This window comes from Lissotriton helveticus, chromosome 3_1 (genome assembly GCF_964261635.1).
Source record: "Lissotriton helveticus chromosome 3_1, aLisHel1.1, whole genome shotgun sequence".
NCBI lineage: Eukaryota > Metazoa > Chordata > Amphibia > Caudata > Salamandridae > Lissotriton > Lissotriton helveticus.
Genome location: NC_136061.1, coordinates 2,076,971,861 through 2,076,986,127, shown reverse-complemented (window position 1 = coordinate 2,076,986,127; position 14,267 = coordinate 2,076,971,861). Strand labels below are relative to the sequence as shown.

The following is a 14,267-nucleotide window of genomic DNA, read 5'->3' as shown; positions in this document are numbered from 1 at the left end:
GTCGTTCCTGACACTTATATCTGTTGTGGCATCACTTGTTATCTGTATAACATATCAAAAATGGCCAGCTAATTTAATCGATGCTTGTAGACTATGTGTGAGGACATCTCTGTGAATCTGTCCACAAACAGGAGTCATTTTCACTAATTTAGTGGGACGGATCCTCCACCTCTATACTACACCGATAGCAAGAGTAAGTGTGGACAGCTTCCTCTCCAGAGAATTCTCTTGGAACAGGGAACAAGACAGGAGTGTGCATTGTAGTTTGCTCTGGTGTGGGAGGCCCTAGCTGGTTGGGTGTGCAGTGACGCACATGTGCACAGACTTAAATGATGTGTATGATGTGCTCGTATACATATCAGACCCTGGTGAGGGAGGCCCTAGCTGGTTGGGTGTGCAGACTTAAATGATGTATATGAAGTGCTCCTATACATGTCAGACCCTAAACATTCCATTGACAGAATTCAAGGAATGGTTAAAGTTCTTGAGTTATGCAGAGGTTTGCATAAACTGGCACTAATCGGTGGCAATCCCACCGTACACTGTGGGGACCTCTGACAGAATGGGGAAACACACTGCAGTGGGGTGTGGGGGGTTTCTGTTACCTTGGGATATATATAACAAAATATCTGAGAGCCTTCATAAGAGATTACCTGGGAAAGATACTGGATGATTATACAACTGATGCGGCACACGGGAGGAAACTCTCATTATTGATTTTGGGGAAGGCCACCCTCTTTAAAATGATTTTGTTGCCTACATTTCTACATGTCTTGCAAAACATGCCCGGGAAAGTCCCAGACAGTGTTTTCCGGAAAGTAGACAGTGTCACACGATTGCTACTATGGAACAGAGGGTCCCCCAGAACAGCTCTATGTCTGCTAAGGGGTCCATTTAAGGGGCCATCCATCTAGCCCGATCTCAACATGTACTATTCGGCGCCCAGCTATATAAAGTCAACAAATGGGTATTTACCGCTTATGGGAGCTATTCCTGGGCGCAGATAAGCTGTCTATGATGATTAGGGCGTATCTAAGGGACCTCTATGGGCAGGAACAATACAGGAGCACGTGGATGGTAGCCTCCCCGCCACCCTAAATAGTAGTTAAAATATGGAGCAGGAGGGCACTGTGGCCCTGGGCTGGTAGGATAGGCACACCCTTGAGACACTTCTCTGAAACTTGACCATACTAAGGGATCTGTCGAGGCTGGAAGTATTTCAGAAATTGGATCTGCTAGGTACATCCAAGTTTGGGGATGCCTAATGCCCTTTTAAGACCACCAGCTACATTATGAAATGTCTGACACAGAACAATTTTGATTCCTCCAACTTGAGTATGCATGTCCAAATATGAGACACACCTTGATCAGATGGAAGATGAGTCTCCACTAGACAATCATGCCTTTTCTCAAATTTACAAGAAACTATTAAGCAATAGGCGAAAACTATTGACTGCCCTCAGGGGAAGATGGGGAAGGGATCCTGGGGTACTGGATAATAGATGGACAAAAGCATACAAATACCTGAAGAAGGAAGCCACGAGATGGGGCTTCTGTCTCATACAACTAAAAGTCCAGCATAGAGCATTCTTCACTAGAACTAGGCTGTATAGGATTAGAAGTGTTGGCAATGACCCATGCCAGAGGAACTGCACCCAAGAGGGTTCCCTTGTACACAGATTTTGGGAGTGTAGGTGTCGGTCAAGGGTTCTAGAGAATGCAATTTGAGATTACACTCCTAGGTGGCACGGCTGGGGATATGGATAAATAAGGCTTAATCCAAATATGATCTATTATTCTATAATACTGCTGTGATGGTGGCAAAACAATGTATTGTTAAACTATGGAGCAGTAGACCCCCACCACGGGTGAAATGATGGATCTAGAATTTAGACGGGTGGGTGCAGGCTGAAGAATCAATCTAATCTTGAAAGCAAGAGGATGCCATCTGAAATTTAATAAGACATAGCACCACTGGCAAGACTGTATAGCCAATGTCTGAGGATGATCATATGCATCAAGTGAGGAGGGAAGGGAAAGAAGAACTTACTAGAAGGAAGGGTGATGGGAGTGCATATGGGAAACAGTATAAGAGTCAACTATGAGGCCACGTGGGAGGTTTCCATCTGCTAAATGTGAGACTGAGTCATCCAGACTAATTTTCCCATTTTATGATTATATGTACATAGTGCTTTAACCACAGATTTGTTTTACATCTTAAGACATCTTATATCTTAAATGATCGATACATGTATTAGACTTGTGAAGTGACATCAGGTAGTGTAAACCCAGCTTGAGAGCAACCAAGCACTGCTTATTGAACAGGGAAAGGGAAACTATTCATAATTATATACATCATGTATAGTTCTACATAATATCATTACACAGTTGTAATGAATATTAGATGGATATATTTTATAGGCTTTCATCATTTTGTGATACTCAGCAACGGCATCAAGAGACAGCTTGAGGTGAACACACATTATTTATAAAATCAATAGAGACTACTGGTTGGACACATTGATGTGGGATATACTGTAAAGGACAGACACTATTTCAGATTGCGAAAAGGATAATGCAAGCCTAAAAACAGGTAACACGTTAAGGTGGCAGATCAAAAACAGTTTCAAGAACTGACGCTCGTGCATAAGTTATTTCATTCAGGAACCTATATAAAAAGGGAGTTCAAACACAATGTTTTAGTTTGTTTAGCTTTGGTAGCACAGCGGCATCTTGCTTCTAAGTTTGATTCCTTTTACGAGTGTCGGTGCCAGGTTAGAGGGACAAAGGTTTTACAACTCATTAACCTTTATTTTTTGTCAATCAATGTTTCTTACGGAAACATCGTGCATTTTGTGGATATAATAGAAATTGTGCCCGACTATGGGTGTTTTCTTCGTCTCTAGGAATCTGAATAGGTTGGAGTTTGACATTCTTAGAGGGAAGAGCCGCTTGTAGCGGGAGCGGCATGGTTCCCTTCAAAATGTGAAGAATTTGTGGCTTAGTTCACAAATATGGAGGACGGTGGCTACATTGGTAAAATACAATAAAATATAGCAAGGTAGAATATCCCAATACATTTTCTTAACTTACCGAACAAAAGATTTAACAAAAAAACAAGATAAAAGACACATTTTGGGCACCACTAAACAGAACAAGCAGGGTCTTAAAAGGGAATGAGAAAGTAACACAGTAAAGTAGGGCTAGACAAATGTACTTTACCTTCTTGTAATTCCAGATCTGAGGCACTAGTTGTATACTCTAGGTTTACATTGCTTTCTGCGGATACTCTCTTTTTTGACAATTTTGTTGCCTTTTTCTGTTTAAATTCCTGTACGTCCCAGTCCAGGTCCCAAAGCCAGGGATCTTCCTTAAACCTAAAATAATAAATATGGAAATTGTTTCAATGTAAACAAAGTTGAATGACGGGATGCACAACAAATCTAACTTTCATGTCTTTGTCTTGGAGGCATTTGTGTTAATGCCATTGGCATATTACAGTTATGTTCAATTCACACGTTTCCGCCCAGTTTATGCAATCCTGCCCGGATTCTTAATAGGAGCAGTAGTAATTTGGCAATTTCTGAAAGTGAGGTACACCGAACAAGTCGACTGCTACGCAGACAAGTTTATTAATTGGCAAATTGGTTTAGGAGAAAGGTTTGCTATTATGGGTCATTGTGAAGTTCTTGAGACTTCTAACGTGATCTTTTGTGCATTTCTCCTTTTTCTTACCAACTCTAAACCTTCTATGAGGTGCTACTTAACACTACCTCTAAAAAAGGAAAGGAGAGTGTCTGAAGTTAAACAATGTTTCCATTTACGGTAGGGTTTCTACCAAAAATGGGAGATTTAATTTAGTATTTTTACGAGACAAAATATTTAACTTAGATGAGCAAATGGCTAGCATTTCTGTTGCCTACAGCTGCCATGTTGTTTCTGAGAAAAAAGGAAAGCATCTCCACTTCTGCACCAACATCATCTTTTCAAACAACGGACTTCAGCAAGAGCAAAAATCGACACATGTTACCAAAATTAGATATCTTCATTTTCACAGCAATTCCTCTATAGCTAATTTGTTGTGTCATAATTACAACTTTAGTTGCTAACCTCTGCCACAGGTGTCTGAAAAGGATATAAAACTGATGTGGGCCAGAACCTATTTGATTGTCTTTTTGTACAGTCAGCCGTGCACTACATATTCGTTTCCTGTGCACCACCCCAGTTCCCATAGCTGTAAGATGTTGGAACGGAAAGTCATGGGTTGAGTAAGTAAGGAGGGAAATTCTGTATTAAACAAAACCAAACTATGTTAATGATAAAGGCTAATTTTCTGTATTTGTACTTAAAATGTCCAACGATGCCCAGACTGGGTGGGATAGATTACATACTGCCACTACTTATAGTGCAGGTAAGTTGTGTCTACTGTGGATGCTTTCTTCATCCTTTCCTTTTGTTAAGCTTCACCCACAAATGTGATATGATGATATGAGTCTAACTGAATTTCTTGAAGTCTAGCACCTATAAGAAATATATGTAATCTCTTTGGTGTCTTCATTATGCACTTTTACGACAACATGCACATATTCTCAGAAGAAAGCTGCAATGAAAACTAGGGAGCTCAATAGGGCACCCTATTTCAAAAGATTGAATTTTTTTCACTAATAAATTATGTACCTAAAATCCCTTTATCACCTCTAAAAGATGATATGTTATTACCTTTGACAGCTGACTCAAAGAGGAGTGCATACTTAAATACACTGCACTTCGCTGACCCTTATACCATGCAGAGTACCACGGGCACTTAAAACAGCTTTCTTTGCTACTTAAATCTATACAGCACAGCAGAAACCAGCATCCCACAAGGAAGCTAAAATTATGCTTCTCTCAGATAAACACAATTGTCCTCAGCTGATACCTCGCAAATAACATGCTGGTTACATTTCTTTTTAAAAGTAGTTTAAGACTTACTTATGTGGAACGTTTATTTATTTATTTATTCAAAGTTTTATATAGCGCGAACTGGATCCTTACAGATATCAGAGCGCTTCACAAGGACAGGGTAGGGGCAGTAGGAGTCAACAGAGATAATGGGAACAGTATAATAGTCAATAACCTGGTAATAACAGGGATAGTAATAACATACATAAAACAAATCAATATACAATCAGGTAAAGAAGTAATATAAGACAGCACAAGTCATTGATCCCACTACAGAGGTGTTCAGGTACCCCTTGGGTGTGTGGATGGCTTATAACAATGTTTTAGTATAGAGAGAATAATGAGTGGGGGCATCGGGAGAGTGGATCAGTAAACCAACGTGTATCATATCTTGGTCGGTAGTAAGAGAGTAGCGTAGTAGTGCCCCCATCAAGTAGAAGTATAGTTCCAAAGGACAAGGTGAGCAGTGATACAAAGCAATGCAGAGTCTCTGATCCAACACCTATAAGGTTCAGGAGATCTTGGCCAGAAGGATGGTTTTCACCTCTTTCTTGAAGAGTGCAGAGGAGGAGATAAGCCTGGTTTCAGGAGGGAGCGCATTCCAGATCCTGGGTGCCATTTCTGAGAAGGAGCGCTTGTATGTTTTCACTTTCCGGAATCTACGAGGTTTCAGGAGTAGATTTTTTGTACTCCTATTGGATCTCGAACCTCCCGATATAGACAACTTTTGAGCGAGGTAGTTGGGTGCCTTGTGGTGCACGGCCGCGTGTGTCATAACTGCAATTTTTAGCTGTATTCTGGCTTCAAAAGGCAGCCATTTTAGAGACTTTAAGTCTGGGGATATGTGCGAATGCTTTCTTGAGCCAGTAATGAGTCTCTCGGCAGCGTTCAGGGAGGCTCTTAAGGGTGCTGTTGTGGATAGCGGGAGTCCGCTGAGGGCCACAATTCCGTAGTCTATTCGAGGGATGACTAAAGCTTGTACAGCTGTTTGGAAGTCTTCGGCAGGGAGGAAGGGTTTAATTTTCCTCAGTGTGTTAATTTGGAAATTAGCTGCTTTTGTGGCTTTGCTAACGTGCTGCTGCATTTTGAGCTTGGCGTCGAGTGTGATGCCTAGGGATTTCGCCGAGTCCACGATGGTAGGTTGGACATTGAGTGCTGTTAGGTTGTTGAGCCAGGTTTGGGTGGTGGAAATTTTCGCCGGGGGTGAGATGAGTAGGAACTCAGTTTTCAGAGCATTTAGTTTGAGGTGATTATCGGCCAGCCAAGATTGAGTGTTAATAAGCGTGGAATTCAGATGTTTGATATCTTCCGGGGATTGTAGCTTTAGGTAAAGTTGTGTGTCATCGGCTTACATATGGAATTGGACATTGGAAGCTTGGAGCAAGGTGGCGAGCGGTTCCATGACGAGGTTGAACAGTGTGGGGGAGAGGGAGGATCCTTGTGGAACACCTAGATCTGCAGGCACAGGTGTAGATAGCACATTGTCGATCTTGAACCTCTGAGACCGGTTGTGAAGGAAGGACGAAAACCAATTGAGAACAGTTCCCGATAGCCCCATTCTAGTGCTTAGCAGCTCCAGCAAGTTCTCATGTTTGACCGTGTCAAATGCTGACGAGAGGTCAAGAAGGATGAGGAGGCAGGACTCATTGTGATCAAGAATTTGGAGGGCGTCATCAATTATGTGTGTCATAACTGTTTCCGTGCTATGTTTCGCTCGGAAGCCTGATTGATGAGGGTTGAGGAGGTCAAATTGGTCAATGTGTTTTGTTAGTTGGAGTTGGACACATTTCTCCAGCAGTTTGGCCAGGGTGGGGATATTGGTGATGGGCCGATAATTGTTTAGGTCAGACGGATCAGCTGTAGGTTTCTTGAGTATAGGCGTGACTTGCCCCACCTTAAGGGAGTCTGGAATGTGGCCTTGTTGCAAAGAGCTGTTGATGATTTTGGTCCAGAGAGGGAGGAGCAAGGGGATGAAGTCTTTTACAGCATTAGCAGGTAGAGGGTCTGTGAGGTGATTAGAGGGCTTCAAGGTGCAGAGCAGTTTGTGTATTGCTTCTTCCGAATAGGTATCGAAGTACAGCCAAGATGCCTTGTTTTTAGGTTGAGTGTTAGCCATTCTGGTGTGGTTGGGGTATCGGCTTACATCCTTGATGAGGTCATTTCTTATGTTGTCAGTCTTTAGCTTAAAGAAAGCAGAGAAGGCTTCACAGTGTGGGGTGTCGTTTGTTGTGCTGTTTGATTGTATGGGTTGTGCCTTTGTTTGGGTCTTGATTAGTTCGAACAGCTTTCTTGGCCTGTTCTTTGCTTGGTCCAACTGGCGGCTGAAGAAGTCCGACTTTGTGCGCTTTATTTTCCTGAAGTAGGCATTTCTCTTGTTCTTAAGCCTTTTGAGGTGCAGTGCTGAAGGGTCCGATCTCCAGGTGCGCTCTGCCATTCGCATAGTACGTCTGTCGTCATTGAGTCTATCATCATACCAGGGGTTAGAAATTTTGGTGGAGACTCTCTTTAGTTGCAGAGGGGCGACTTCATTGACAATTGTGTTCATAGAGTCAAGGTAGTGGTCAGTCAGTGATTGAACATCCGAGGAACCTGAAGGGGGAAAGAGGAGGTTGCCGATGTGGGGAGGCAGGGTAGAGGGGTTAAGATTCTTCATGTCCCTTTTCCATGTTTTGGATTTGATTGGTTGAGTCGGGTTAGGTTTAACTTTTTCATTGATAAAGAAGGTGATAATGTGGTGATCTGACCAATCGCAGGGTAGAATCGCCTCCAGTTGTGTAGAGTTCTCTTTGGCAATGATGAGATCGGGTATCAAGCCTTTTTTTGTGTGTTGGTCTATCGCATATTTGGGTGAGGTCAAGCGCATTAAGGAAAGTTTTGAGACTATTCACCACTGTGTCTTTCTGATCGTTCCAGTGGAGATTGAAGTCACCCAGGTAGACTTGGGTGTTCTGCCGACCGGAATTGGAAGTGATCAGGTCCATGAGTTGTTGGGTGAATATGAGATTGTCACCAGGCGGGTGATAGATGAGATGTAAAGCACAAACTTGTTTGCCCTCGCTGGTGATGTCGAGGCAGAGGAGTTCACAGGAGGAAAGGGAGGGGGAGGTGACTTTAGTAACGGAGAGGTTGCTCCTAAAAATGCAGCAATTCCCCCTCTTGTCTTGCCAGGAGACCTGTCCAGCCTAATGATGTGATAATTGGGGGGGACTAGTATGTCCATAATCGGCGTAGAGGCTTCAGTGAGCCACGTTTCCGTTAGAATGGCTAGGTCCAGATCCCTAGCTGAGACGAGATCAGCGATGTCGGAGGAATGTCTCTGGGCCGATCTGCAGTTTAGTAGGATGCATTTGAGTTTGGGAGAGAGAAGGGTGGTCGAGCTTTCTAGTGTGAGGGGAACTTTTCTGAGGTTGTTAGGGACGGAGCCTCTGTTGTTGAGTGTTGGGAGCCTCAGAGGGTTTGTAAGAATTGTGGGTATGGGGATGTGTGTGTTGGATATGTGTTTTACCGGACCTGGGCCATAAGAGCGTAGGAGAGAGCATAGGTCGCGGTCCGACAATGGGTTGAGGACACGACGGGGGCGGTGGGAGTTATTGCGAACGGGGATAGTCGGCCAGCGCTGGTGTCGTCGGAGGCGAGGGTATGTAGGGAGGGTGCGTCGTTTGTAGGGTAGTGGGATGGTGGGAGGTAGACTGGGCTGTGAGGAGAGAAGGTCTTTGATTGCGTGGACGTCTTTTTTGATTTGTAGAATTTCCTCTTTGACTTGTTGGAGGGTGGATAAAGTCAGGTCAGGAGGAGCATTGGGGATGGTGTTGGTGGTGAGAGCCATTGGTGAATGGTTGAGTAGTGAGCTGGAAAGCGGGCAGGGTATCGAGGGGGGGTATACTAGCGTTGTTGGGAGGTTCCGCGGTGCTAATGAGTGGGATGGCATTCAAAGTGTGGGCGTGTTTGTGGGCGAGGGGTGTGGGTGAAGTAGGTGAGGCAGGCGGTGGGTGGGAAGCATAGGTAGTGACGTCAGTGGGAGACGGTGCCGGTGAGTAGAAGAGTGAGTGAAGGCTGAAGACAGTGGGGGAGACAGGAGGGTAGTGAGGGCTGAGAGTAGGAGGTGGGAGAGAGGGGGATGCTAAGGTAAGGGAGGCGGTATGTTCTGTATCTTTTGTTGGGAGGGAGATAGTGTCGTGAGTGGGAGTGGGGAGGGAGCAGGGGAGGGAGAGGTGTCTGCCGTGGGGGGGATGAGAGGGGGGGGTGGATAAACTCCGAATGGTGGTGTGTGCAGATGGTAGCGTGTTGTGGGTGAGAGTTGTTGTGTCAGGTGTGAGAGACTCGTGGGTGGGAGTGGGGAGGGAGATGGGGAGGGAGAGGGGTCTGTCGTGGGGGGGATGGGAGGGGGGGTGGATAAACTCCGGGCGGTGGCGTGTTCAGATGGTGGTGTGTTGTGGGTGGGGGTTGTTATGTCCGGGGGGAGAGGGATGGAGGGGGTATGGGTGGGGATAAGAGGGGTCATGTTAGAGGGGAGGCTAGTATATGAGGTGGAGATATTTGTGACTGTCCTTGGGGAGTGGGGGGCGTTAACAGCAGGTGAGCCATTTACTGGGGTGCTGGGGGTAGAGGTGTTGTAGGTGGTGGCTGCGACGTCAGGGGTGATAGTGCTGGCGGAGTTCTGGGTGGGGGTCCGCAGCTTGGAAAGGTGCTCTTTGAACTTGGGGAACAGGTTGTCTAGTAGTTCCAAATTCTTGTCCGTGGATTGAATTAGGACAATCCCGTTATTGTAGATAGTAATGGTAGACCTGCCAGGGAAGAGGTGGGAAGGTGTGATAGAGAGAGTTAGGCCATGAGTTGTTTTCCTGGTGGTGGAGACGGTGAGTAGGGATAGGAACGCTTTTCTCCATTGGGCTCTACGTGAGGTGTGGAAGATGATATCAGTATTCAGGGCTCCATTGCCCGGTGAGAAGTAGGTGTCGGCAAAGGGTGTTTCAGGGTGCGACCTCAAGAAGTTGTGTTTAAAACGTTTAGTGGTTATGAACCTATTCATGTTGCACATTTATTAAATCAAATTATGAATTAATTTCATAAATCTAGTTTTTCTTAGTATATCCTGGGCAAACCTTTTGGGACATTCTTTGCTATGCGACTGTTACAGTATATAGAGCCGGTTTGGCCTGCCACTGCAACCCTAAACATCCTCAATTGTACAACTTATCTCATGGATAATTTAAGTTATGTTCTACATTTAAACTATTCTTTCTATGGGGTGTGCCCTGGTTTTGATTCTTACTTCAAAGAACAAATGTCTCTGAAATGTTGTGGTATCTCATTTTATCTTGGTCCTCACAGAGTTCTGGGGTCAATTTCTGACCCAACATCACCCTTAGGCCACTTAGCTTTGATAAACTGGGGAAATTATTTAGAATTTTAGTACAACATGTTGTAAACTTATCAATAACAAACATCGTCTCATTAATAATATATGTAAGTATACACTATGATAGCTATTATCCAGGGATGTCATGTCTACTTTACATTTTTAATCACATGAAGCCAAAAAGTCTTGCAGAACTAAGTGATGCAAGTGTCCTTCTCGCCAAATATGGCTGTCAAAGCAATAGTGCTTTGAGAAAGTATACATTAAAGTCCACGTTACAGCTTGGCAGATATAAAGGACAGGCAACACTGCTACCAGCGCAGTGGTAGCATCCCTGGCCCTCATGAAATGGGCAATGACACCATCCCCATGGCTAGTGTGTAGAAGATCCTAATGCAGAGGACTATCCACTTCAGTATGGTCCACTTATGCACAGCCTACCCATTTCTTGCTACGAAGAATTCCACAAACATCTGAGCATCCACTCGATGAGCCTTGATCTTTGTAAAAGCTTAAATTCCTTTTGGGATTTAACTGACGGAGCCCTCCATCCTCTTTAGAGGAGCTAAGGGGGACCAAGAAACAGTGGTAGTGTGATGGATAGTCAACATCAAAGGGATTTATGACTTTTGACAAGTCCTCAGCAACAATTTAGATGTAGAGAGGATGCAATGACAGTGTCTACAGTTCACTAATGTAACAAGCTGTTGTAATAGCAATGAAGAATACAGTCTTCAAGGTCAGGTTATGCAGAGAGCCCCTATACATATACTTGAGGTGCTCACTGTGGCATCACAAAGGACTTAGGAAAGAGCATAAGCGGCAAACCTTTAATAAACGTTAACACAACAGGTGACCTGACAACGGAGAAAATGACATCTACTGCCTTATGCTGGGGATCGGAAGCAGTTAATTGCCATTGCTCAATCTCCACGCATCAAGGTGTCATCGAAGCCACTGGGATGAATTTGGCCAAGTTGTTCTTGATCTTCTTCTGAACTTAAGGCTGGAGAGGTAATAGTGGGAAGGCGTACAAGAGTCTCACGCTACTTTCCAGCTGGAATGTACCCCCTAAAGAGTGTTCTTGTAGAAACCTCAGTGCGTAAAATTGTTGACACGGAGTATTTGTGACAGTGGCAAAAGGATCTAGAGAGTGTTCCTCACACTGAAAGATCCTGTGCTACCTTGAGATGTAGATGCCACTCGTGATAGGTCAGACGATATTTGCTTCATTCAGGGCCCCAGCTAGCAAGGTGGTGACCAGAAAGATGACCTGGTGCTCAAGCCTTGTGGCAGAGGAACAGGACCCCACTCCAACCAGCTGAAATGTAGCTCCTAATGATTGTTCTTGTAGAGACTCCAGTACGTAAAAGTGTTGAAACTGTGTGTTTATGATGGTGGCAAAATTATCTAGCTAGGGTTCAACCAACTGAAAGACACACTGAGACCCTTCGGTGTATAATCGCCACTCGTGATAGGTCAGACGACATTTGCTCAATTCTTTTGCTCTGGAATTCAGGGACCCCGTTAGCAGGTTGGTGACCAGAAAGATGCTCTGGTGCTCTAGCTGCAATCAGAGAGGCAATCTCTCCTGGCACAGCAATAAGGACACCATTCTACCCTGCTTGTTGGACTGCCATAGGGCTATGTTTATAGATCACAGGAAGGCCATCTGGGACAGATGAATGGAATGTAGCTCCAGTAGGTTGATATGGAGCTGGCCCTTAGAGTTGTCTGGCTGGCAACTCCTTCAAGTGACACCCTCCAACCCAGTAGTGATGCTTCTGCCGCTACTGCCAGCTCTGGGTGGGGAAAGAAAAATGGCGCGTTCCAGGAAAAATGGTGATGGGTCAGCCACAACTGAAGAGAGGGAGCTGTCTCTTGTGAGACCTGGATGGTGACGGAAAAGCAGCTTTGATAGTAGCTTATATGCAATAACACAAAAGGTTTGTCATTCTTACCAAAGGGAATGCAAGATAATTGCAATATGCCAGACCCTATATATGAGTATTCTTTTATCATAGATTTTCTCATTTTCTTACACACATCATCAGCAAAAGATAACTTCATACAAGCTTTGTGAGGAATGCTATAAAAGGGCATGCTGCATTGTAAACAGGCAGAGAGGGCAGAATCATTGAGGGAGCTGCATCTGCAAGCACATCTGCCATCTTCCCCAGGCATAGCCCAGGGGAATCCAGGAGCCGTATTAGCCCTGGTTCTAGAAAGAGTTAACAAAGGTATGCAACTCCCATACCTCATTTATATATTTAATTAAAAAATATAAATAATGTTCGTTTTTTTAAGTCCTCTGTATTTTAAGCTCACTTAGCAAATACAATCATAATTTTTGCTACCATTACGTCCACTATTACAGACTTACGGTATAACTATCCACAAGTCTTGTGTTTGCGCTAACATGGGGGGTTAGCAAAGAGAAATACACCAACAACCAGAAGGTCTCTGGTAGGACTGACTGTAAGTCCCTTTGTGAGTCTTCCATGCAGTATTGTTTGAAAGAGGGACCATGAGACAAGTTTCTGTTTCATCTGCTATACAGAATATGCAAGGTACACCTTCATGTAGAGAGTGCCAATAATCTACTCTGTACGACCACACTCTTACCATGCATCAAAACATAGAAACCTGACCTTCAGGACACCAGAGCAGCTCGTTTCTCTATGATAGATATCCTTCAGTACAAAAGGATTGGCAGCTGCCGCGGGGTCCTCATGAATACTTCTTTGCGATGTGGCTTGTTGAAAAAGGAGTATATCCCTTGTTTTGGCGAGCTTTGACAGTCAATGTTTTCCCCTGATGACAGTAAGAGCTACTATGGTAGACAACAGCCAATGTCACAGCATCCTCTTATGATAACCCTGTGCTTGGTCCATTAATGGTTTTCAGTTAAGCTTAGTTGTTCTGTTTTTAGTAAGCAGTTGTTTCCAGTTCTTGTTCATTCACATTTGTTTCATGTAGCCTTTCTTACTTTGCTCACTGGGGTTTGAACTCAGTTGTAAGATACTAGTCTCCCACTCTTGAGTTATTCCCGAATCAGTTACATGAGATACATGAATTCTTCACCTTCCTTTATTCTCTACGGCTGCACTGAATTTTAAAGTCTCCTAAATGTAGGATGGCAATTGGAGTCTATGATGGTAATATTGTTCTCCAATGATGTTTTGCCAGATTGATTATTGTGATATGTGATCTTATGACGTTTAAAAGGTGATGTGCATGTGGTACAAATAATCTGCCCATCATGTGATGTACTGATTTTGAAATGTGACAGTCTTGTTAAGAAGTACATTCTGCTACAGTTTCATAGTCATGATTTTGTTGCTCCGGGCTGCAGTCTCTGCATACACTTCTCTACATTGAGTACTTTCAACTGAATTAGTCTTACTGTAACTGACTTTCCTTGTCCTTTCTACGTTCAAAATGTTGTCTCTGCTCAGCTTGCTGCCATGTTTATGTTCACCTCAAATTTCTGTTTTTATAGCGGACAGCTTAAGCATAGGACTAGCACAGTGCCATCCACGACGGGCAATAAAGTGACTAAGCCTTTCGCCATTTTCGCAGGAGCGTCTTTAAGCATTGGATTAGCAAGTGACATTCACGTCAAGCTGAAAAATGACAAAAGCCAATATTTAGGCTTATAAAGGTTGCTCCCTTGTGCCTGGTCAAACCTATACCTCTCTGCTGAGCTCTAATAAGAGCGAAACACTGTACTTTTATTAGTTTCAGGTTGGTTTGGTTGGTATTTTAACAATCCAAAGCAATAATACTGCGCCGGAAACGGTAAAAGGCTTATGACATTTTTCAGCTTGGCGTGGATGGCACGTGTTAATCGAGACTGACAATTTCTTTTGCTTGTAGATGGGTGGCGGGGGAGGTGCTTGCAAAGCACTACAAAAAGAGGCCCATAGGGGGTTCTATGTTTATGCTGTCACCTTAAAGTTCGGCT

The 14,267-nt window shown here is 44.0% G+C and overlaps 1 protein-coding gene across 6 annotated transcripts in view; it reads right to left on the bottom strand.

The window, feature by feature from the left end:
* POLG (DNA polymerase gamma, catalytic subunit) overlaps positions 1 to 14,267 on the bottom strand; it is a 575,771-nt gene that overhangs the window by 294,199 nt on the left and 267,305 nt on the right. For all 6 annotated transcript variants that reach the window (XM_078683205.1, XM_078683206.1, XM_078683203.1 and 3 more), the window contains exon 8: positions 3,223 to 3,377. In XM_078683205.1, the coding sequence (XP_078539331.1) occupies positions 3,223 to 3,377 (155 nt within the window). The remainder of the gene's footprint in view (positions 1 to 3,222; positions 3,378 to 14,267) is intronic.